At 40.7% G+C, this 23966-nt stretch overlaps 3 protein-coding genes across 12 annotated transcripts in view; all 3 read left to right on the top strand.

Annotated features, from left to right (window-relative positions):
- Positions 1-2651, top strand: part of ddr2a (discoidin domain receptor tyrosine kinase 2a) — a 45691-nt gene extending 43040 nt beyond the window's left edge. For all 6 annotated transcript variants that reach the window (XM_080431388.1, XM_080431390.1, XM_080431386.1 and 3 more), the window contains exon 17: positions 1-2651. This exon is cut by the window's left edge and continues 164 nt beyond it. The gene's annotated coding sequence lies outside the window, so the exon portion shown is untranslated.
- Positions 2652-3618: 967 nt separating this feature from the next.
- On the top strand, positions 3619-11641 carry hsd17b7 (hydroxysteroid (17-beta) dehydrogenase 7). 3 transcript variants are annotated; one of them, XM_080430330.1, is made up of 7 exons: positions 3619-3731; positions 5343-5546; positions 6200-6292; positions 7488-7602; positions 8750-8944; positions 10489-10587; positions 11342-11641. In XM_080430330.1, exons 1-7 carry the CDS (start codon positions 3697-3699, stop codon positions 11453-11455), a joined length of 855 nt encoding a protein of 284 aa, XP_080286456.1. In that variant the 5' UTR covers positions 3619-3696; the 3' UTR covers positions 11456-11641. The 3 variants fall into 3 exon arrangements, with proteins under 3 accessions (XP_080286456.1, XP_080286457.1, XP_080286458.1); XM_080430331.1 differs by lacking the exon at positions 6200-6292; XM_080430332.1 differs by lacking the exons at positions 10489-10587; positions 11342-11641 and adding an exon at positions 9274-9320.
- Positions 11642-15565: 3924 nt separating this feature from the next.
- serbp1a (SERPINE1 mRNA binding protein 1a) lies at positions 15566-23759 on the top strand. Of its 3 annotated transcripts, none has more exons than XM_080431793.1 (9): positions 15566-15934; positions 17696-17879; positions 18273-18431; positions 19121-19192; positions 19671-19745; positions 20258-20438; positions 21728-21772; positions 22297-22569; positions 23201-23759. In XM_080431793.1, exons 1-9 carry the CDS (start codon positions 15679-15681, stop codon positions 23258-23260), a joined length of 1305 nt encoding a protein of 434 aa, XP_080287919.1. In that variant the 5' UTR covers positions 15566-15678; the 3' UTR covers positions 23261-23759. The 3 variants fall into 3 exon arrangements, with proteins under 3 accessions (XP_080287919.1, XP_080287920.1, XP_080287921.1); XM_080431794.1 differs by having other exon boundaries at positions 19124-19192; XM_080431795.1 differs by lacking the exon at positions 19121-19192.
- The last annotated feature ends 207 nt before the right edge of the window (positions 23760-23966 follow it).

The following is a 23966-nucleotide window of genomic DNA, read 5'->3' on the forward strand; positions in this document are numbered from 1 at the left end:
TACAGGACAGCCATTCCCACGTCCTCTTAACTCTCAAACTAATGGTGCATGAAGTAGGTTTAGACTGCGCTTCTACACTGTAAACTCAAAGAGTAAATTAACTGTTTGATCCTGCGACCCAAATTGTCCATTATGGTTCCACTGGTACATTCTCAGAGTTACATTAACACTGGGGTCCATTTGGTTCCATGCATGTATTTGCAGTCTCACAGTTAAATCAACACTCAGGATTTTACAGTGTAAATGCAAATCCAGCCAGGGTTAAGCTATCATGGTTCAATACAAACAGGCTGGGATCCAGCGCTGTGGACTCTGAGCTGCCATTTGGAAACACTGTTTGAGCACTCAAGGAGCCGTAGACTCACACACCACAATGATGGACAGACACTTGGTGTGTGAGCTCAGTTAACACCGTCACATTGGATAAGAGGTTACAAATATGCAAAACAAAACACATTTTGAACACCAGCGTCTGCTATGCACAAACCAATAAAATACACCCACCCGCAAACACACACACACACACACACACACACACACACACACACCACACACACACACACACACACACACACACACACACACACACACACACACACACACACACACACACACACACACACACACACACACACACACACACACACACACACACACACACACACACACACTGCACTGCACTGCACTGCACTACACTACACTACACTACACTACACTACACTACACTACACTACACTACACTACACTACACTACACTACACTACACTACACTACACTACACTACACAACAAACTACAGGTATGACCTGAAGATTTTGACCTGGTTGTTTTGTGTCCTGAATAAGCCAAAGTGAAATGTAGCAAATCGACATTTGGCACTTTTTAAAAACAAATATATATGGATATTTTATTTCATTTTGTTAATGAATTAAAAGTTCCCATGTTAAAATGTTTCATGGATTGGTAATGATGTTATGCAATTTTGAGGAATTGAAGAACTTTCTTGTGTTTTCTTTTCGAAGACTGCTTGAATGTACAAGACATAAAAGGGAGTGCGGCAAAAACCCATCACTGTTATTTTAACCACTTGAACCCTGGCATCTCTATTCTGGGGGCGAACATTTGCCTCGATCGGCTATTTTCGGCAAAGAGATTTGGTGTAGAGCGGAAAGAAAAGAGCGGACCAAGTACAGAGCCGACCCCAGTCAACTAAGCATCTAAGCACCCAAGTATAGAGGGTTTAAGTGGTTAAACACGTTTTTCATCTCAGTCTCTCAGACAATCACCAAGCTAGTTGAGTCTTTATGGATATCATGTAACTCCATGTAATTCCTATCTAATCTCCCCTCTACCATTTTCTGAAAGTGGTATTTGACCATCAGTGTATATGACTGTGTATTTTCAATAGATATTTGTAGATTTAAAAATATCAATATTTTGTATTATTTATATGTCCATATTTGTGTGGTCTTGTTGATAATGTTTGTGTATTAATATGTTCTTAAAGATTATGCTTCATATCATCTTCCACTCGATGCATTGTCTAACATTGCAGTCTTTATAGGTAATCTCTTAAAAACAATCAAACTGCTTTACACAAGTGCCCTTTTCTTCCATCGCAGAAAGTTAGCCGAATGTTAATAATGTCAGCAACATGCTCTTTTGATACGTGATGAGAAATTCTCTTGCCAAAGTGCCTTATCAAGAATCCAGGCTGTTAGCTGTGTGTTGAGATGGATCTGTTGTATGTGATGGATTCTGTACGTGTCTTTGTAAAGATGTCACAAAGTGTGTTGTTGTGGGTGTGGAGCAAGTTGTCACATAACGACTTATTTGTCCCTTTTGAAAAGGAGACAAAAATATGTTAAGGTAATGGGAACATGCAAGCAATTTTATAGGTGTTTTACCGGAATACTGGTTAAGCGGATATGTATTACACAATAATTACAGCTTACTGGCATAGAGAGTAGTAAATGATGATGTATTGTGATCTAAAGCAAGCAACAATTCACCTTAAGGTTCCATGAACTCACGTTAAATTAAAGTATTTGTTTATGAATTAATGTTGCCAAGGCCAGATCCTCTCTTGGATCTTTTGAATCAATTTGACCCGAACTTACATTATAATGTATATGTTTTTAGGTTTTTTTTAACATATGGTCTAAACTAATTTAATTGTCACACTAGTTACACAGATTAGAACTGTTAGATCGGGTACAACAGCATTCAGAGGCCCCTGAGCTTTATAGGAGTCGGTGGACATTGGTCCCTCCCTACTCCCTTTGCCTTATCTGTGACAGCTACCTGTTGCTGGCAGCCTGGCAGTTGTAATAGCTAGTAATGAAGTCTTTTTTTCAGTCTCGCTCTCTGTGGAACAATTAATATGTTCACTTTGTCTGTCCTTTCTACACTTTGTGAACTATGCAAAATGTCTGTACACATGTATGTTAAATATTATAATTGGTCTGAAATTTGTTTTGTCCATTTTCAAATTTCAGTCTATAGAAATGAGAAATGAAAGGGTTTCATTCAGACAAAGGAACCTGTTTATAGCATTTCACAGCATCTCAGTGTGTGAATGTTATAAATGAATTGATGGCAGATGTATATTTGTAATAAATGAATAAAATAAAAACAGAAAAAAACATCGAATCCTATCGTTTTCATGATTTGTTAAGGCATTTGTACTCAAATGTTTGTTTTGCAATGAGAATGTTTGTTGTGTAAGTAAAAGAACAAGTTACATTGTTTCTAATTATGTTGTGATGGACAAAATGAAAACAATAAAATCTGTAATCTGTAATCTAGTACTTGTTCTATCCCTTGTCATATCCTATGTCAGTGATTCTCAACAGTTTACATTTCACAGACCCTAAATGTAGGATTAGGCCATGGACCCCTGTTTGAACCCCCCTAGCCTTGAGGACCCCCCCCCCAATCTAAGAAGTTGGTTAAATATCATACAAAAGAAACAAACCAAAGGCACTCTTCAAAAAGTAAAACACACGCACGCACACGCACACACACACACGCACACACACACACACACACACACACACACACACACACACACACACACACACACACACACACACACACACACACACACACACACACACACACACACACACACACACACACATGCACACAGTAATCACATGCGTGTCCATGAACTATAGCTTGAATACTTGGTATTCTAATCTAAATAATCAGTGTTGAAATGATAAAACTTACTAACCCAACCCGCCCCCTGATTCCTGAGGGCCACTAGGGCAGTGGTTCCAAGGACTCTCGTGTTCCTTAGGGTTTCTGAATGGACCCTTACAGGTCTGCAACTCTGACAGTGTACAAATGGAACCAAATGGACCGTCATGGTCCATTTGGTTCCATTTGTACACTAAGGGGAGACCTTAAAATGTAAAGGTTTGAGAAGAACCACTGCACTAGGGGCCCACGCCCCCTATGTTGAGAACCACAGTATTCAGTGTATTTACTGTACAGCGTGAGATGAGGCGACTCCTCTCATTGGCTAACTGCTGCTGTAGTATCCAATCACAACCTGGAGGCGGGGCTTAGAACATGACTCCACAGGAAAGGGTGATTCTTCTGTCGACCAGGAGAAAACTTCAAAGCACCTGTTAGAGTAAATGAATTCCGTTTTATTTTATTATTGTATACACACTTTCGGCCTTAAACGATGAATAAAGTGGTTTTGGTCACGGGAGCAAACAGGTAATTACTCTATTTATTGTCATAAATATTAAATATTAAATATTGATTTAATACCGAGCTTGCTTCCCTCTTATACAGTAGCTAATTCTGACAGAGACAGATAGGCTTCAATGCGCGCGCATTATGAATCTGAATCAACTTGATTTGTCACATCACATGTGTACTTTACAGGTGTAAAGAAGTGTGTGTGTGTGTGTGTGTGTGTGTGTGTGTGTGTGTGTGTGTGTGTGTGTGTGTGTGTGCGTGTGTGCGTGTGTGTGTGTGTGTGTGTGTGTGTGTGTGTGTGTGTGTGTGTGTGTGGAGCTCCAAAGTTTTAGTTTTCATGAAGAGAAAGAAAAAGAGGGCGGGGGAACAGAGAGAGTAATATAGGTGGGCACTAGGGACATCTGGGCACCTCCATGTAAAATTGGCTATTTTGTCCAAATTGTTAAAAAATATCTGGAAAATGTTTTAGAGTAAAGTATACATGATTAGAACATAATTAAACATTAGACAATTAAGGTGTAATATTTCTACAATTGCTACAAATTGCTACAAAACCTCATTTTAAGTCTGATAATGATGTACAGTGCATGTTCACATCATGTATACTTCACATTACTTAATACCATTTTTCAAATATTATATATTTTTTACATTTTGGACAAAATAGCCAGTTTTACATTAAGGTGCCCAGATGTCCCCTAGTGCCCAGAGTCTGCCCACCTATCCTGTATCCAAGCAAGGATAAAAATAAATCAAACAGAAAAGGGAATCATGTAAAAAAAAATCTAAGATATCTACATATACACATAGCATAATCCAGCTGGTACAATTTGTACATGAGGTTAGACACAAGGAGGTGGTAGCATGTCTGAACAATCCTAATCTGAGTTCCCAGAAGTTCTCGCATTAAAAACGTGAGGAGAACAATCCAGACTTGTATATGTTTGCACATGTCATTGACTAACATACGTTACATTTTGTCCAATATAATATATATATTCCATACAAATCATTCAGATCATAGATTCATTCTTTGAAATGTGTAGTGTATGGTCATGTTTTAAAATGGAACCCCCAGCCAAGGGTAAAAGGTTAGAAGACTTTTTTTTTATTAACAATGATATTTTGGAAACATGAGACAAAGGTTCACAGTAACTGGACCATAAAAAGCATCACATTTGAAAACAGCAAAAAAGTGATCTAAGCCTGGAACAATAGTGTACTAATAAGCTGTCATGTCAGCTTATTAATGGCATGCCATTACAATGCAATCAGTTGCATGCTATAATCTTTATGTCATTGGTTCTCAGAGTGGGGGTCCTGGGGGTGGGGGGGTTCCAGGGGGGACATTGCGTCACAATCATTTTATCCATTTATATGTTGGCTTTTCAAAAATAGCAGATCTACAAGCTCGCTTCGTGCCGTGCTGCGGGCTTTTATATCTTCTATTTTTTTTAAATCTTTGAGAAAAAATCATCTTTACTGGGGCTACCTCAGTCTCTGCTGGCACAAAATATTTTCAGATAGGGGTCCGCGGCCAAATACATATCATTTTGGGGGTCTTTGACATGAAGAAGTTTGAGAACCAACCACTGCTATATGTGACTTACATTCATTTCCCAAAAGTGGTATAGGTCTGGCGCTCTGTGAACGCCTCCTTACGGCAGAGCCAGCTCTACAACTGTGTCTGGCCTGCAGGAGCCTGCATCGAGGTCAGGCCGCTCAGTCTGCCCTACTGACCCTTCACCCCGACGCTCATGTGGCCTTGCTGCAGCTGGACACCAGCAGCATCACCTCGGTCCTCACAGCTGCCCACGAGATCAAACGCAGGTTGGTGAGCAGAACACAAGACCGTTGGTTGTGGATAGCATGCAGGGGCTCCAGCCAGGGGATGGCAATAGCCACGTACCCCACCCCCTTGCTTTCGGATTTAACCTCAAATACAATTATTTTACGCATAATTACCTCCAGGCCTGTCACAATTATTACATAATCGCCTAATCGCAATTATTTGAGATTATCGCAATTATTTGTGCATAATCGTCAATCATTTCCATGTTGAAAAATGATCATATATTTTCAAACATTTTTTTAACAAAAATAGTGGAAATAGCAGATCTACAAGCTCAAAACGCTTTGAGCTTGTAGGTCTGCTATTTCCACTATTTGTGTTTTTTTTTTTTGTATAAGTGATTATGTAAGTTATTTGTCATATCTGCCCTGTGCACCTTTTGTTTACGAAGCCAAAGCTTGTACTTGCTTGTACTGGTCACTTTTTGCCACACTCTTGTCTCTGGTGGATAGCTAGAACGGATTCCGTGAAACCTACATGCATTCAAAAAGACACGGTTGTGAAGACAGAACACTTTTATTTGGAGTTATTCCCTCTAAATGCTGAGTAGGGGAAGCTTTCAATCATACTGGATGCAAGTTGATTCGATTAGCAGTGCGAAAGAGTCTCCAGATGTGTATGTCATTTACAGGTATAACCGGCTAGACTACATCTACCTGAATGCAGGCATCATGCCCAACCCAACGTTTGACGTGAAAGCCTTTTTCAAAGGCCTGTTCTCCAGGTACAGTGCAGATTTTACATTATTTTTTGGTGCTAATTGTTCAAATAAAAGTTATAATAGCTTTATATTCTCATGGTAATCATTGCTGTGGAGATTTTGCTCTGAAACAGGCATCTCTTTGTATCTCAAGCTCTTTAGTGAACAGAAAATACATTTTCAGGTTGGGATACCAATTGTATCGAATCATCAGAGATCACATACAGGATACAGGAGAAACAAGTGAAAAAGTGATGAAACAAAAAAAATAGCACACATTCTATCTATCTCCTGATTGGATGAAATTGGTGTCCCTCCTGGACATATATTTTCTGTTAACTAAAGAGCTGTAGAGACAGTGAGACCCCTGTTACTGAACAAATCATCTATAGCAATGATAACTAGATGATTATGAGATGACTATCAGAACAGATCTTTTTAACAAAATAAGTTTTGTTTTAACCTAAACATATAACTTACAACAACACCATTAAATCCTTCTCTTGGCTGGCTTTTGAACTCTCCTCAACTCCAGCATCTTGTCATGAATATTTATGAAGAGCTGCCTTTATCAGCTTTGTTAATCACATTGTTTATATCCATAGTTTAGGGGTGAGCCAGTGGTGTAGTCTAGTATGTATGAAGTAGTGGTTATACAATTTACAAAAGCTCCCCTTTGCCCTCCACACTGGCCCTCACCCACCTCAGTCTCCCATGCATTATGGGTGGGTGCACATTCACATATGTCCCAACATGACTATGTTTTATAATACAGCATGATTAGGTGTTGTGTATGTCTGAACTTGCACCATGGGTTTATTAAAAGGCATGAAGAAATTCAACACAATGGCCTTGCAGACTTTCAGTTCTTGTAGTGGTAGTAGTAGTTTGGTGGCTTCTGAAAGGCCCGGTAACGAGATTAAAGAAGAAAGAATAAGATTTAATAGTAAGGCTGTATATCTTACGGCTGCCACGTGTTTGTTAAGTCAAACTTTCACCTATTTTCTCATGTGCCTCACAAAAAAAGAGTCCTCCTCGGGTTCCCAAAAAGACAAAAGTCCAAAGTAAAAAAGATGATGAGGGGGACCGTACCATACCATTGTATAATGCAAGAAATATTTTTTTACCTTCAAATATACATCCTGTATAGCGTTTATCTACACAAAAAGGCAAAAACCATACAGACTACATTTGTGTCTTTTTCTTTTTTTTATTGCAGCAAGGTTATCAGCATGTTAGCCACTGGTGAGGGTATCCTGACACAGAAGGACAACATCACACCTGATGGATTGCAGGAAGTGTTTGCTACCAACCTCTTTGGCCACTTCCTACTGGTGAGTTCAGTCTGAATATATTACGATGTTGACGGTGCTTGCTGAAAATAGCAGACCGGCCTGAGCCGTATCGCGACGGTCCAGGCACCCTAGGCTGCAATGCCAGCCTGACAGCGTGTCGCGGGTTCGACTCCCGTTCCCGACGACCTTTGCTGCGTGTCACCCCCCCACCCATCTCTCTCCCCATGTCCTGTCAGCCTACTTTCCCTATCCCTCTCTAAATAAAGGCATAAAAAGCCCCCCAAAAAAAAGAAAATAGCAGACCAACAAGCTCACACTGCGTTGCATCGTGACACATTGTGAGCTTGCAGACCTGCTGTTATTGGCGAGCAACACCTTCATACGACGTAGTATAAATTAAGCATTACTGATGTATTGTATGTTGAAATTTCACCCTGTCTTATCATGGACATTTATTTTGCCACAGGAGAGATATTCCTGTTGTTTACCCTTGAAGAAATGCGGGGGATATTAGATCCATCTGTCCCCTAGCAACAAAGCTCATTAAAAATTTAACACCACGATTTCTATGACTGTGGATTGTTCTCTCCTTGCCTTAAGGGCATTGCATTGCTGATTGCTGGCTTTAGATTCCTGTTTTGTATTCTGCTTCCATCAGGTTCTGTCAGGTGAATACTGACCTATAGGTACATGTTACTGATGTATTTCCCCAACAAAGGTCTCTCCTGAGTCCCTCTGGAGACTTGCTGGAATTGCTAGTCAAATCATGTTCATCTTGCTGAATTCACACTGTTCTTTTGGCAGGTTTTGGGCTGGTATGGCTGAAAAAAAAATATTTTTCTCTATTTAGGGAACATCATTTTTTTATATAACTTAATTGGGATGGCATCCCAATTAAGTTATCCACCATGCAAATTTAAAAGATTCTGTCAATCCCACACATATTCTTTTACCATTAGTCGCCAAAACCAGCTTATTAAATTCTGTTTATTACTCATATACTACTACTATTACTATAAGATAAAATATACTTATGTAATACATACTTATATAACATTGTGAACACAGGGGTTCCCTGCATTCATTTGACTGTAAGCTCAAGTGAAATACAGTATTTTGTAACATTACAGGTGTGCAAAGATGCACGCATCATCAGTTTTATACCCTGTGTTCTTCTGTGGCTCAGATCAGAGAACTGGAGCCGTTTCTGTGCCAGGCAGACCGGACCTCCCAGATAATGTGGACCTCCTCCATTAATGCTCATCGTTCAGCGTTTAGCCTCAGTGATTTTCAGCACCAAAATGGCACCCAGCCTTACAGCTCCTCCAAATACGCCTTGGACCTCCTCAGCCTAGCACTCAACACACACTTCAACAAACAGGTCTGCACTAAAACACCTCTTAACACTCTTGTTGATAACATGGCTAAAATCACTGGTAACGCTTCAGTATGCAACTTTACTCAACATACTGTACATACACACACGCACACGCACACACACACACACACACACACACACGCACACGCACTTTTCATTCCTTAGTTTACACAATACACGTAAAGTATTGTTTTTTTATAGGACAAACTGATTTACAGTGTTGGAAAATAGTAGCAGAATATATATATAATAATTGTATACAACGCTTTAAGTTTTCAGCACATTTATTGTCAAGGAGTGCCATGTTTCATAACATTTTATTCTCTCAAAAGAAAGATTGTAAGCGATTATAACCGCATCCAAATGTGATGCAGTTGAATGGCCACTTTGAGATTGATGCATCCAATGCTTTTTGCTGTTTACCAATACTTACACCTTGACACCTCGCAATGGAGCTGAGGCATTGGTATGTAAATTCAACTCTACATTTCCAGAAGAACTGTTGTAATAGCACATTACCAATCTTTAACAGATTCTTTTGTCAAATAGTACACGACAATGCAAGACGCAAAATGACAGAAAGATTAACAGTACAATACATACAGAAACAAAAATCAACCAGAAAAACAGGAACAAAAGACACACACACCAAAAAAAAGGACACATGGTTGAGATCGATCAGACCATCAGAATGATGCACCATAGCAGCCAGATATCCAGATCACATGCCAGGAATGGCATTTTTTGGCAGCAACCATACCTGCCTTAAGCATCTGTTTTTGGTGGGAGGGAAGGGCCGTGGTCTCATCAGAGCAACTAAATATTGCCAAGCAGCAATCTGGCTGATTATCACTCTCCCATTGTCTGGAGAACCAATTGAATATATCTCCCCAGAAATTGGTTATTATTGGACACTGACAGAATAAATGTGACAGAGAACCCTCTGCAATACCACATTTATCACATGTTGGGGAGACTGATTGGTAAACTTTTACTACGTTTAGATTTGGAGTAATGCAATCTGTGCAATACTTTAAATTGAATCAACCTATATCTAGAATTGACAGCTCTGAATACTAGACAGGCCCTCCTCCCACAGCTCATCTGATATTGAAATGCCCAGCTCCCCAGCCAACGCATCTCTGAGATGACCAGAGTCCACGACGCCCAAAAAGCAGCAACAAAACAGGAAACTAAAGTTTGGATGTGAGAGAATTATGTCATAGAACATGTGGCCCTTGGGTTTGACTGTAAATTCCGGGAAATGTTCACTCACAAAGTGCCTAATTTGAAGGTACCGGAAAAAATGTGCCAGAGGAAGATGATATTTATTGAACAAAAGTGGACAGTTTATTGTCTATGTATAGATCTCCAATGCAGCTCAGTCCCCATCTCCTCCAATCCAAAAATATGCCATCCATCATACCTGGTTTGAATAATTAGTTATGTGCTATAGGGGTGTATACAGAAAATCTGATTCAGAATCTTCAGGGAGAATAAAGAAAAAGAAAAAACATGAATGAGTGCACTTGTCTTTTGCACTGTAGTTCTGGCTGTTTAAGCAGAAGCCTGAGTCCCTGGACCCTCACGCAAAATACCACAGCTTAACGTCTGGGCTGGGAAATAACTACACACAGCCACGTAAGGTAGGATCTAACATCCTGGAATGCCATCAATAGGGCTGTCACCATCATGACATTTTACTACACCATTAATTGTCATACAAATAATTGTGACTAACAATTTTATTGTATTTTTGGCATTGAACATTGGAACATGTGAATAAAAATGTACATTTAGGTTAGCCTTTTAGGCTTTGTAAACAAAGATTGCACATTACAAATAACTTAAAGGGATTAAATGACTTTACTTTACTTTTTTTCTATCGATTAGTCGAACCGGTAGGCAGCGGTTCTGGTAGCAGACACAGACACAGAGTCTCCTTCTTTGTGTATCCTACCAGAACCGCTGCCTACCGGTCAGCTCGTCATCAAATTATTGGCTTAGGAACACGACAAAAACTAAAAAATATTCATGAATTCAAGTCTCCATGGGGTGACTAATCGATAGATTTTTTTGTGAACTATCCCTTTAAATATATAAAGAAATGACTGACATATTTAATAATGTTATACTTTTAAAATATTTAAAAAATAGCGGAAATAGCGTTGTGACGCTTATAGATCTGATGTTCACTGAAGGTTGTTACAATATGGGTGAAAGAAACCTGGATACCTGACACAGAATTATGACATTTCATGCAATTAGGTTCTGACCGACAGGTGCCATAGCTTTTCTTTCTATCCGTGTCTAATCAATGCCAGACACTGACACTAAAGTCTCTCATGCCGAGGTGCCGGTCTCATCCCTTCCTCTCTCACCGTTCTATTCCCATTTCAGATGGATATTGACGAGGAGATGTCAGAGGCCTTATATGAGAAATTGCTGTCACTAGAAGACACCGTACGGAAGAAGCATAAAGAGGAAAAGAGTATCGGAGTGTGTTCACAATAGTCAGTATTAGCCATCAATGTGGATTCATCGCATCTATGATTGAGACCGTTTCATCCTTGCCTCACAGGACATAATATTTGCAGCTTATTTACTGTTAAACGTGAGCCAGAATTTACAGCATAAAGTGCTTAATTTGTATTATTTGTTTGCTGTTTTGTTTGTATTGTATGTTGTATAAAAGGACTTCAGTTATGTGATCTCCATGTGTTATCTGGTGCCCTGGTGGTTGTGAGTTTTGCTATTATGGCAAAAGGAGGAAGAGAGAGAGTGAGAGAACCGGAATACAATAAACCAGGGAATTTCCTATTGGCTATAATATGCTTGGTATAAAGCAGTGGTTTTCAACCCTAATCATATCAAGGTCCATTATTTATTCTGCATTTGAGCCACAGACCACCATTTGATGAGATTTAGCCGCTCAGACCAAAGACTTAGAATATGTTGTCGTTGGATAAGATTTTGTCCACAATTCCATTCTGTATTGATGTTGGTATAACAGGCCAACAAAATCAAAATAACAATTCTTTACATTCTCTAATAGTGTAGACTTCTTGTAAATTAAGTAATGCAGATGTTTAACAATAATTTAACTCTTGAGAGTGTAGAGTGAAACCAAATGGACCCGTGATTACACTCTCAAGAGTTAAAGATCTAAGGGTCCATTTGGTTAACAACTCTCCATCATTTTGCTGAGGACCACTTGGAACCCCCTCAAGGACCACTGGTGGTCCCCGGACCACTGGTATAAAGCGTCAACTATTTCCAGAAACAAATACACATTTGCAGTAAATTTCTCATTATCCAACAAAGATAGGCTACTGTCTAGGCAATAAGTATTATAATAGGCCTCCAAGTATTATGGTGTCCTATAAATCAAATCAAATCAATCAATCAATCCAGACTAGTGCACCATGACTGGTGCTTATAAGTTGTTATGCTGCTGCTGCTGCTGTCCCCAATGTTACAGTAGTTTATAGTTTCATGATCCTCACAGCAAAACCCGGGATGATCAGACAGTAAACTATCGGTGTCAGATAAAAAGTTGATATAGGTCGTCTCTCCGACCTGCCAGTCACCGGTCATCTGTGATGTCCCGTTGTGCGCACCTGTGCCATGGTTCATTCTTCTCCCTTGTGGGTGCTGGGCGCACACCCCCCAGTAGTTCTCGGGTGCAGCTGTTAACATCTCATCGTCGGTGATCGCCGATGCTTCCTCCTCGGCTGTGCTCTGTTGCGGGCTGCAGAAAGCCCAGACCATTCCACAGAAATACAAGAAGAACGACCCCATAACCAGGATCATGACAGCGTACGATTCTATCATCACTTTGGTGATTAGAGATGTCATCCTCGTTGTCTCTGTGGCCGATCCAGCCCCCCAGAGTTCTTCTGTTAGTGTCGACTGTCAAACAATCCACTGTAGCAGGGGTTCCCAAACAGTGGGTCGCGGACCAATTTTTATGGGTCGCGAGTCAATAAGCTATACCCCTATTTTTTGTTTCCTAGATTTTAAGATTTTTTTTCCAAAATATTTTCCAAATTTTCTAAATTTAAGTTAAAAACCAGTTCAAACTTTTTTTTTCAAAAGAATTCCATTAAGGGGGCGAAATCCATTAGTATGCTAGTGTAGTGTTTTATTACAGATTGTCCTGCAGAGCAGCAGCAGCTGTCCCAGCAGACCGGTGAAGATCTGTCCTGTCTGGGTGTGATAGTCATAAAGAGAGAACACAGCGAGGCGCGTCTTTGTATTCTGCACGGATGCATTGAAAATCCTTCTTTATTGATTGATTGCTCGCTTTCACCAATTGGTCATTGACTAGGGTACAGATGATGAGGACTCGTTTTGAATATTTACGGTGGAATATAATATAAATAATATAGTGGAAAAAGTACTCACATGTTTCTTTTACTTAAATAAAAATATCGATACTGCTATGTAGAAATGCTCTGTTACAAGTAAAAGTCCGCAATTCAAAGTGTTGAGTAAAAGTGCAAAAGTATTGGTATCAAAATGTACTGAAAGTACCAAAAGAAAGTACTCATTATGCAAAATGTCTCATTTCACAAGTTTTCAAATGTATAAACATCTTTTGAAAATAGCAGATCATCTTTTGAAGATTCAGATCAAGATTCAGATCAAGCGCATGCGATGTGAGTTGAGACCATTGTGAGCTTGCAGATTGGCTATTTTCAAATGGCCTAAATGTATAAAGGGCTGAAGTGGTTAATGTATGTTTTGTAATAATAATTAAAACCTACAAAGTAACTAGTAAACTAAAGTTTTCTAATAATTGTAGTGGAGTAAAATATTTGACCCTGAGATGTAGTGGAGTAGAAGTAAAAGTATCCCAAAATTGTACTTAAGTACAGTAGCCTACTTGAGAGTAAATGTACTACTTTCCACCACTGCAAATGGACATTGACAGTTCATATGAGGACTCGATCGTTTTGAACATTGTGTATATAGGTGAGCACCTATATATATAAAGCTTATATAAATATATATAAGCTATATATAAAGTTATTTATTTTCACACCCATACAAACTATTGGAACTGCACTCTGGATATATGTCAATAGCTCTCATAGGCTGTTTTATTTTAGCATAAAAATGATGACTCATAGTCATCATTTTTATCTACGAGTCGTAGCCTAGTTCATATTATTTTTTTTATTTTTTTAGATAACTTTGATTTTATTCAGCAGTCTATTCAGATCCTATTCGTGTTATATAAATTATACCCTATATTGATTATTTATACTAAAGTCTCTGGGCTGACATGAGCCCTTAAAGATTTATAGATTAAAATGTTCAATGGGTTTTTGACTTTAGGTCTGTATGAGGCAAGACATTTGAAGTGGCTCCCACCCGATATATAACTCTATGCTCCCACCACAAGGCCACCATGCTGCCACAGCAGTGTCCCGTCAAAAGCCCATCAGCCTGGCAGGCAGATTGTCTTTCCTTATAAGGGCAGTGACAGTCACATAGCCTGATATGTGAGCTCCAAAAATATAATCGATGATAAATGAGAAACTTGAGCTGAATTTTGTAGCCTACCTCTTTCTGAGCCCTTTATATCATTTTCACAAGTTTCACCTGATGTTTCATGGCCTAACTGATAGGTTGCAAGTTACATGAGATTACTTTTAAGGTAGCCTAAACTGTCCGTTCGAGCCTCTGCCATCTAATAACGATAACGGACTTCTTGCAACCTCACAAATTCACACCTGTTGCTTCTGATTTCTACCAAAATAGGGCATACAAACTAAAAAGTAACACGTTTTATTTCGCTTAAGCTGTAAAATAATTTCCTTAAATAAGAGTGTAAAGGTTTTGTCGGTTTCCTGGATAACACAAAAGCAAAACGCAAGGAAACATGAGCCTAGTAATTTGGGTATCATGCTGCCCAAGCAGCCCAACTAGAGAGAGTCATTAAAAAAAGGAAAACCACTGCTGAATGGCCTTATGGGTAACGTAGTTTTTAATGGCCCGTCCTCTCGCGTTTCCACGTGATGCTCCGCTAACCTCCACTGATGGAAGAAGTACTCACATGTGTTACTTAGTTACTCTATTACAAGTAAAAGTCTGGTATTCAAAATGTACTTGAGTAAAAATATTGGGATCAAAATGTTCTTAAAGTACCAACAGTAAAAGTACTCATTATGTAGAAGGTGAAGGTCCCATTTAACAAGTTTTGATGTATTAAAATAAATTGAAAACAGCAAATATACAAGCGCACGACGCGCTGTGAGCTTGTAGGTCGGCTATTTTTGAATAGCCAAAGTGGGCTAAAGTGGTAAACGTATGTTTTTTAATAATGATGAAAATCTACAAAGTAACTACTAACTAGTAACCAAAGTTTTCAAATAATTATAGTGGAGTAAAAGTACAATATTTGCCTTTGAGATGCGGTAGAGCAGAAGTAAAACTATTGGAAATTGGAAGTACTCCAATAAAGTAAAAAAAAAAAAAGACCTCAAAATTGTACTTAAAGTACAGCACTTGAGTAAATGTACTCAGTTACGTTACACCACAGCTAGCCTCTTTGTCATAAAGAACTACACGCCCCACCCCGCGCCCAACAGCCTAAAGTCCCGGATGTCACATCGCGCCGCCGGAAGAGAAGAAGCTCTTTCCCCCAGCCATCTTGTGGCTTCATTTAGCGAAGTGTTCGCACCAAGCCTCGTAGAATCGGAGGTAAATCCTGCTGAAGGGGCGCCATCATGCCCGGACAAATGCAAGAAGGTTTTGGCTGTGCCATAACGAACCGGTTCGACCATTTATTGGACGACGAATCGGACCCATTCGAGCTGTTAAAGCAGGCAGCGCTGAAGAAGAAGGAGGCTCCTGTTCCCGGTGCCGCCAAGACCGCAGCCCAGGCTGCCAAGCAACAGAAAAAGGACTCCCTGAAAGACAGAAAGAGCCCGCTCGCCGACAAGAAGGAGGAGATCCAGGCCCCAGTGCCCCTCAAAAAAGATGGTGAAAAATTATACTCCTTCTAAATATACTTCCAATTCTAATTAATTATCAGCGGGCCCCAACATTAGCCTGTATTTTAAGCTAATGCTAGCCTTGCTAAGCTGCTTTCCTTGTTAGCTAGGAACGACCCAGAAGCCCCGTGACATGAGGTCTACACGTTTCCTTTTGTCTCTGTCAGTTCACTAGAACCGTGTCAGTTTGTTGGAACAATCGTGCCCTTTCCAGACGGCAGTAGGTGGGGTGCTTTAGTGTAATCTTGCGCGGACAGATAAATAGGCTTGTTGTCTAACATGTTTTGGCCTGTGCTGTCCCCCCTCGGGCCTACTTCTACAGGCAGGGCTCCAAAAGCCTGCTTCGGGTACATCATGTCAATTAAGACATTTATCCGATGGATTATGTCGTAAAGTGGGTTGAATTCATCCAAAACGTCTTGAATATCTCCGGGTGGCCGGTAACCACTGAAGCCTAAATAACGTGGGATGGAAAAAAGGCAAAGTATTATAATGTGATCCGAGAGTGACGCACTATACAGTATTTTAATAAAATAACAAAACATGACATTGATTAGCACATCTCACTAAGCTAAGTTTTGACAACTGCTGCCAGATAACCATGGCCACCATGTCAGTTCTCATGGTGATAAACCTCGTGGCTGGGGAGTGGGCCGTGATAAACGGAACACACACAACTGACACTTGAACACATGCCCTCGGCATGGAGTGATGTCATGATTCTCTTTGGATGCCATTTCCTCTCTTAAGCATGGGGCGATTACGGCTCTTTTGCTGAATTTATACATTTCACTCTAGTGCTTATGTTAAAACATTACCTCCATGTGTCTTTTATCATTCCAATGTGAAGCTAATTTAACACATTATGTAGGCCTACTTTTAGCCAGGCAATGACAGCAAATAACCTTGAGATGCAATTGTAACTTAAGCAATAGGAAGTTGGTTGGCTATTATCTACAATTTAGTCTGTTAAGTTGTATCTGGTTGCCAGAGAGAAGATGAGACAGGTGCAGCCAGCAGGCTGTACTGAAGGGTAGGGTTTCTATTTTGGTAACTGTTGATTCAGGCAGTGGGAGGGGCTTATATGACACACTGGTATGGTTTTTAGGTGTTTATGGATCTATTTGATACTCTTCAACCAACATGTATCATCATTTATATAATAAGGCAGAAGAAATGGTAAAGTGTCAACCTTTTCTGGATGCCAGTTCTACCTTATTCCCCTCCCCCTCCCCCGTCTGTATGGCTGAATTAGTTAAAGTAATTGGAATGCTTTATTTAACCCACCCTTCCTTTAAATCCATTCCTTTTTAAACAATTTGCAATTTAGGCGTTTAGCTGATGCTCTTAATCCAAAGAGATTAACAATAAGCAAGGTAAACACGAGGTAATACATCAAATAGTAATCTAGGATCATGGGTAAACCAAGAACCTATTAGTCTAAACGGTATAATATCCAAAAAATAATCTGTATATTCAAACTATAGGATGCCAGGTCAACAAATAAACCTGGCATCATTCTGCCTACTTAACATGCTATATAAATTACTTTAATTTAAAGTGATCTTTTTGGCAGTTTTTCCATGGGTACGAGGGTGTAGGGAGACATGAATCTGAGGGCAGAGTGGGGGAGTGACATGACACATCCAGCCAGAATCAAACGAGATACATTGCAATTATGGTCAGTGCGCTACCCAGTTATCTACTGGCAGACCCCTAATCGTCCTGTCCTCTTGATTGTCCCTCCCAGGTCCTGGTATGAGGAGGATGGGTCGCAGGCCGGAAGGTGAGGGCGGCAGACCCCAGGGCTTCCAGGGAGAAGGTCGCCCCCCAACAGACAGGAGGCCAGTGGACAGGCGGCCCCCGCGTCGCTTTGAGAGGCCTGCCAGCGAAGGTGGCGAGAAACCAGAGGGAGGCGAATTCTCTGTGGAAAAGTGAGTTGAACCGCACATCGATGCTAAATTTTTAGCAATCTGGGAACCCATTTGGTAAAAAAAAGGGAAACTTTTGTTTTTGCCTCTATGCATAACCTTCTTTTTTTGGTATAGAAACAGGACCTCAGTTTGGCTCCTCCCCTTTCTTAGTCTACTTCCTCCCGGGTGCTTCTGTATTTATTCCTATTAACAACACATGTTTAAGGCAGTAGTGCTGACAGATTCTGCTGTTCTGTCTTGAGAGATTACATTTTCACTTACTGCTGCCCATGGGTGAATGAGATTGAGATTTCATTCTTGGTTAATCAAACATTGATGGGTTGGTTTATGTAATTGATGAAGAAACTCTATTGTAACAAGGATTTGATGAGCATTCTCCATCTGTCTCTGTAGGCCTATTGGTGAAAGGTCGATGAGAGGGCGTGGAGGTCCCAGAAGCGACCGTGGCGACCGTGGCGGCCGTGGCGGCAGAGGACGTGGCATGGGCCGTAGTGATGGTTTCGACTCCCGAGGAAAACGTGAATTTGACCGACACAGTGGCAGTGACAAATCGTAAGTACTTTGCCTTCTAGTCATGTGACAATTTCTGTGGTCAAAAATTGCCTTCTCGCACAAGTCTTTATTTGATAGGAACAGTGGAGAGAGACAGGAAATGAAGAGAGTAGGGTAATGACATGCAGCAAATGGTTCGTTCAGCTGGGACTCAAACTGGGGACACATGGGGGTCCTATTTTACGCGTCTGAAGTACCAGGTCTTATGACTTAACGTAAGACCTGGCGGCGTGGCCGATGCTGTTTGGCCACTCAAAATAGCCAAACGGCATTGGCCACGCCTCCAGGTCTTAAGTTAAGTCATAAGACCTGGTACTTTAGATATGCAAAATAGGGCCCATGTGGTATGCGCCCCAACCGCTCGTCTATCGGGTCACCCAACATGTAAAATCTATTACCTGATCACCTCGGGGTATCTGGGTGGCACAGGGGTAAAAGTCCTGCTCACCACCAGTGGAGATGGGTCCTCCATGGTGCCTCTGGATTTACCAGGCGCTCCCGACAAACTCAATAGGCCGTTTTTGTTGGAGATAATGAAATAAATGTAATCACCTGAAGGTGGTCATTTTAATTTGATTAAAAAAGAAATGGGTGGGCTAAAACAAAAACACCTCCCTCATGTTTAATACCAAAATATCTTTGTGTGTACACGACACATAAGCTCCTGGCTAAGGCAAATGTTGTTTCAGCAGCCAGAAAGGTGAGGAGAAGCGTGGTGGAAGTGGATCTCACAACTGGGGCACTGTCAAGGATGATATGAAGTAAGTGATACCCAGCATTTTGACACATGTCCAATACATACAAACTTGGGCTTAAGTTTCATATCAACAGTGATATGTTTTGAGATGATGCTTGGCCCAGATTTGTAGTATTTGCCACACGTCTGGTACAGTTCAGTTGACCACTTTCACCCTGGTGTCCCTATTTTGGGCATGTCATTATAGGTAAAATTTTTTTTTTGTTAGCAATGCACCATGGACAGTTTTGAAAAAACTGAAGGTTGATGTAAACCGACAGTGAAGATCTGTAGTACGACAGGCAGTGAGTGGGCTGGTCTACCTAAGAACCCAGAGTAGAACCGCATCGAGTATAAAACATTTGGTCCCCGCGGAACTTAGCTTTGATTCGGGAAGCCCCACCCAAGCCCAAAAAAGTGTAGCATTATTTGGATTATGCTGCAGGGCATGCAACTGGGAACATGTACATATTGTTCCAATTTTTGTTTTTTTCTTCTCTCAGCGAGCTTGACCAATCAAACGTCACAGATGAGAACCCTGAGGGAGAGGAGCATCCGCCCGCTGACTCTGAGAACAAGTGAGTTGTGGTTGTTTCTGAGAACAAACCCTCAGATATCGACTTTGTGAAAATAAGTTAATATTTTTTATAAGCTATATGGCTTTCAGACTTGTCTGACTTAAGTAAGAAAATTCCTTGTTTTGGGCAGGGCATATGATGATTTTTTACGGATCGATGAATGTATGAACTCCACTCCACAATTATTGACACTTGTCGCTGTGTGACAAGCTTCAAAAGGTGCTTCAAATATATTGAGATTGCTTAAATTTTTTCAGTGCTCCAATGATGCAGCCAAGTGTCAATGTTTGTTTCACCATTTCCACGCCTCTCTCCCCACAATCCCTGTTCCGTTCTGTAAAAGGAACACAATCTTACTCTTACCGTTAACTCTTACTGCGCTATTTTAACTCTACCAGCCATTTACTCTGTGTGTTTGGGCAACACTTCAATGGCGTCTTGGCAGCAATGTAGCTGGCCACGCTTGGTCTCGCTGCTAGTTTGAATGCAGCATAACACATGGTGTATTGCAGGGAGAATGAGGTAGAGGAAGGCCCCAAGGAGGAAGTTGCCAAGGAGATGACTCTGGATGAATGGAAGGCCGTACAGGACAAGGAGCGCTCTGCCGCCAAGGTGGAGTTCAACATTCGCAAGGCCAACGAGGGAGCAGATTGGAAGAAAGGATATGTGCTGCACAAGTCCAAGACAGAAGATGTGAGTGAATAACTATGGCCTTGCTCCTTTCTGTTATTTTTTAAATGCTTTAATGTAGTGAATTTGTATTTGACAAAACATTTTGAACAGATATTCATTAACACCCCCCACCCCAGAGAGACAGAAACACCAGGGCTTGAATTTACTACAGTTTTTGTCACATGTGCCCAAAATATAAGTAGGAGCATTTGTGCAAATAGTTGGTGTTGTGACCAAAATGCCTTCTCTTGTGAGCTGACAGAAGCTCTGGTAGCGTGGAGAATAGCTCACTCATTGACACGACAACATTCACAACAAGAGACGTTGCTGAGCCCTGCCGTGCTGTCATCCCAGCGCCATGTGCAATTTCACCATGTGTCAGAAAGTATTTTCATGTTGAGGAACGAGATGAACAGATAGCGGCGAGAAACAACTCTCTGAATGAGAGGCGGGGCTGCTGTGTATGTGTGTGTGTGCTACTTGAGGCAGAGACGAGTCATAGAACGGCACAGCTGGTATAGGTATACCACATCAAATGAGTTTTGAAACGGTTTTAGATATACAAAATCAATATGTAACCTACTGAGAAATACTCAACAACACTAAAAACCCTATTGATGTGCACTTTAGAAGTGAGTATACACAATATGGTTACCCAATGTAATGATGAACACCCCCATTTCATATGCTATATTTACATTGCAATTATTTTATAACTTAGTAATTTGAATTATATTAACCAAAAGGGCTATGGAAGTGAACAAATAAAAACCACAGTTCAAGATATGATTAGAATCAGTGTAGAGCGTTCTCCTCTGGAGATGTTTGTCTCAGTGAAGAGATGGTGGAGGAAGGACAGACGGCAAGGAGAGACTACATTTTAAATCTTGGCCCCAGGATAATGCATAAAACCCCAGCGTTGGCCTTCCGTTACTGTTGTCGTCTTTATCAATTAAAAATATATATCTTATTACATAGTGGTGTTGCTTTCATTTTGGTGGGCACGGCAAATCTTTTACTGGTGCTCCTAACGTTTTTTTTATTGGGAGCACCATCTCTACCAAGTGTAAGTGACTCACACACACACACTCTTCTCTCGCGCTCCTCTAACTCTGCATGGTCTGGTTTTCCAACCAATCAGGGAAGCTTTTGGAGGGGTGTATCCCTTTGTGAATGAAGTGCACACAGTTAATTCTTGGTTTCATCATGTCAGTATAATCTGAGGGAGGAGCTGTAGAGTGTGGGGCATGGCGGGAAGGGAGAGGAAAGGGATAATGTGAGGTAATTGTTGGTTTTGTTCACTCTTACAGGAGAAGAAAGCCGGTCTGATTGATGAAGCAGAAGAGCCTGCTAAGGTAAACGTTGAGCCTGGGCGCACTGCATCAACTGTCTAAACGTTACCGTAACCCATTTAGACCGGGAAAGAATCTGTGTCCTTTTTAGATTTCTTTGGGCTATTCAAAAAATAGCAGATATACAAGCTCATAGTGCCGCGCTATGAGGTTGAAGATCTGCAAAAAAAAATTAAATCGTGAAAATGTGTGCAAATCTTTTAATATATATATTTTTAAGCGAACATTTGTAAAATATTTTGTTCCAGGGACCCCCAGAAGCAAAGATTTGAGTTACGAATGTTGGCTTTAAAAAATATATGTTTAAAGATTTGCACACATTTTCACGATTTTTCAAAAATAGCAGATCTACAAGTTCATAAGCTTGTATATTTGCTGTTTTTGAATAGCCCCAAGAAATCTAAAATGACAGAGATGCGTCCCCGGATTGAATGTGTTAAACCAGTTTATGGTGGTTTAAATCAAAATACATTGGTCTTTTTGTCTTTTTTTTTTTTTATATATATATTTTTTTGCCTCCATCTCAGGCAGAGGATGAACACCACCGGAAGCCAGCCAATGACATCACGGCTCAGCTGGAGATCAACTTTGGAGACTTGGGCCGTCCAGGTCGTGGTGGCCGCGGGGGACCCCGTGGTGGCCGGGGGGGCCGTGGCCGAGGCGGCGAGTCACGCGGTGACCGTGGCGATCGCGGTGACCGTGGTGACCGTGGTGACCGTGGTGACCGCGAGCCTCGCGGCGATCGTGATCGTGATGGAGCCTCTGCTAGGACGCCCCGCGGTGGTGGAAGGAGCGAGCGGGTAACTTATGACTTCTTGTCGACACAGCCATGATTAGTCAAACAAGCCAGTGGTTCTCAAACCTTTTTCTAGCGCTGGACCTCTAGAATATTATGAACAAGTTCCTCAAGGAACACCCCATGCCACTTCCCTGCAACAATATATATGTAGTAAATATGTAAAAACTTGCAACAAAGTATATTTAGCCCATAATAGTCGATATTTTATTTCAAGCTAGGGTTAGGGTTAGTTAGGGTTTATTATTTAAACAGTTTTTTTTATACATTTATCAAAGGTACAATATGTATTTTTAAACCTTTTCCCATTGACCACCTGTAAATATACCATGACCACTAGTTGAGGAACAGTGAAACAAGCAGTACTCGTAATTGTGTCATGCCTTGTCATTATCTGGGTTGGAAAAGGACACAGTGTTTGCTTCACCAAACTGAAATCATCATGCTGTTGATTATGTTTGAAAAGTAAAATGAGTATAAGAATGTAATCCTTCTTACATAAGAGTTAATTGGGCAAACTTAATTTTCTCAGCTGCTTCATGGATAGCGGGGAAACAAGTTTTTTATTTTGTACTTTCAAGTGGTCAGATTGTCTGAACTTCTGCTTTGCGTGTTTTCCCCTTTCCTCTCTCCAGCCAAGTGGAGTGTCCGTGCCCAACGTGGACGACCCCGAGGCCTTCCCAGCCCTGGCCTAAGGGCCCGGCTGGAGTCTCTCAGATCCACAGGAGCCCCCTAGGCACCTCCACTACGAGGCTTGCATGTTCCTGGATCCTTCAGCAGATTTCATTTGATGGCGAAGACTGTCATTACGTATGACACTCAACTTTGAGGACTGAATTTTACCCATTAAAAAAAAAACACAAAAGAAGATGGAAAAAAAAAACAGAAATGAACACAAAAAAAACAAAGAAAAAAAGAAAAGGACTTCTTGCTACTCTGGAGCAACTTATTGGTAGAGGTTTTGTACTTGGAAACAAAGTAGCAGGGATGTTTTCATACAGTATTTTTTTCAGAGGTTATGCATTGTTCATGGATACTTTTTTGTATTGCTGCTTGAAAATATGCATTTCCAAATATAAGTATCCAGTATCTTGGGTGTCCCATGGCTTGCTCTGAGTATTGATTGCTTTAATTCACGCACTGTGGGGCTCTGAACCCAAGCTCATAAGCTCTACTACACTGGGTTTTTTTTTTTTTAAGAAAAAAGTTACTGCTTCACTCTTTGAGATTTAAAGACTTTTCTTTAATAGGTTTTTTGTTTTTACTTTTTTTTTTTTTAAGAGGAAGGTCTTTGTCTGTGACCCTAGGCCTGACGATGTTAACTATTTTCATAATCTCTTGGGTTGTATTTCAGATGGTGCACTGCAGATAGGCGATCCCTTTACCTACCTTTGGGCACAT

Source organism: Gymnoscopelus braueri (genome assembly GCF_963280865.1).
Source record: "Gymnoscopelus braueri genome assembly, chromosome: 6".
Taxonomy (NCBI): Eukaryota; Metazoa; Chordata; class Actinopteri; order Myctophiformes; family Myctophidae; genus Gymnoscopelus; species Gymnoscopelus braueri.